Source organism: Colobus angolensis, unplaced genomic scaffold, assembly GCF_000951035.1.
Source record: "Colobus angolensis palliatus isolate OR3802 unplaced genomic scaffold, Cang.pa_1.0 Scaffold91, whole genome shotgun sequence".
In the NCBI taxonomy this organism is placed as follows: Eukaryota; Metazoa; Chordata; class Mammalia; order Primates; family Cercopithecidae; genus Colobus; species Colobus angolensis.
The window spans coordinates 3588318-3589252 of NW_012123043.1; the positions used below are offsets into that span (position 1 = coordinate 3588318).

The 935-nt window shown below is 45.0% G+C and overlaps 1 protein-coding gene across 1 annotated transcript in view; it reads left to right on the forward strand.

Moving 5' to 3' along the window:
• LOC105504397 (maestro heat-like repeat-containing protein family member 7) overlaps positions 1-935 on the forward strand; it is a 66281-nt gene that overhangs the window by 13694 nt on the left and 51652 nt on the right. The window contains exon 6 of the mRNA XM_011931834.1: positions 177-263. Coding sequence (XP_011787224.1) covers positions 177-263 — 87 coding nt within the window. The remainder of the gene's footprint in view (positions 1-176; positions 264-935) is intronic.

Genomic DNA, 935 nt, shown 5'->3' on the forward strand with positions numbered 1-935 from the left:
GAAAGATCAGAGTGTGGCTGGCCATGATAGAGAGAATGCCAGGGGTGGCAGAGCCAGGCTGGCCCCACTTCCTTCCTCCAGAGGTAGGGGACAAGGAGATAGGGGAGTGCCCCCAGGGAGCCGCGCTGGCACTGTGGCAGTCTGTTCTGGACACTCCCTGTCTCTTCACTTGTCAGACAGTCCAGGCCTTAGATGACATGTTGCAGGCTCTCGTGATGGACGGTATGAACCCCAACATGCTCATACTACAACACTTCCTGGAGGTAAGTGGCTGTGGAAATCAAGGAAACTGAAAGTCCATATTAATTCTAGTATGTTTGGGAGGAAAGGAAAAGAATATCAGGATAGTCTGGGTGTCATTCTAGTCCAGAGACCATTGGTTCTCAAGCCTCAGCGTGCATAAACATCACTTGAAGACAAATTTCTGTGTCTCCCACAAAATATCGTTTTGAGGATCACATTTTTGGAAACATAGCCAGCTAAGCTGAGGACCCATTTTCGCCCAGGACTTGGACATATTGGGGCTTCAATGGTAATAACATTTACATCCCTGCCAGACTTTAATCTTCAAAGTATTTTCCCCTTTTGCAGTGTCTGCCGTTGCTCTGTGATAAAGAAGACCTCAGTGCTTAACCATCAGGCTACTTTTATATCCCTTAATGTAATCCCCACCAGAGACTCAATGTACTCCTTTAACTGTCTTTAGAGCTTTAGAATGTTTCAAATATTCTTAGTTATGACAAATTGTTATCTCCTGAGGGGAGTTTGAGTTGGGGAAACAGCCAAGAGTCACTTGAAACTGACTTTCATGAACAGGATGGTAATCAATTAAGGTAATATAATTTTGCATAAAACATTAGGTGTGACTACAAAGAAGGAGACAAGATTGCCCAGGCATCTTAAAAAAAGACCTTGACAAGGCCGGGCACGGTGCC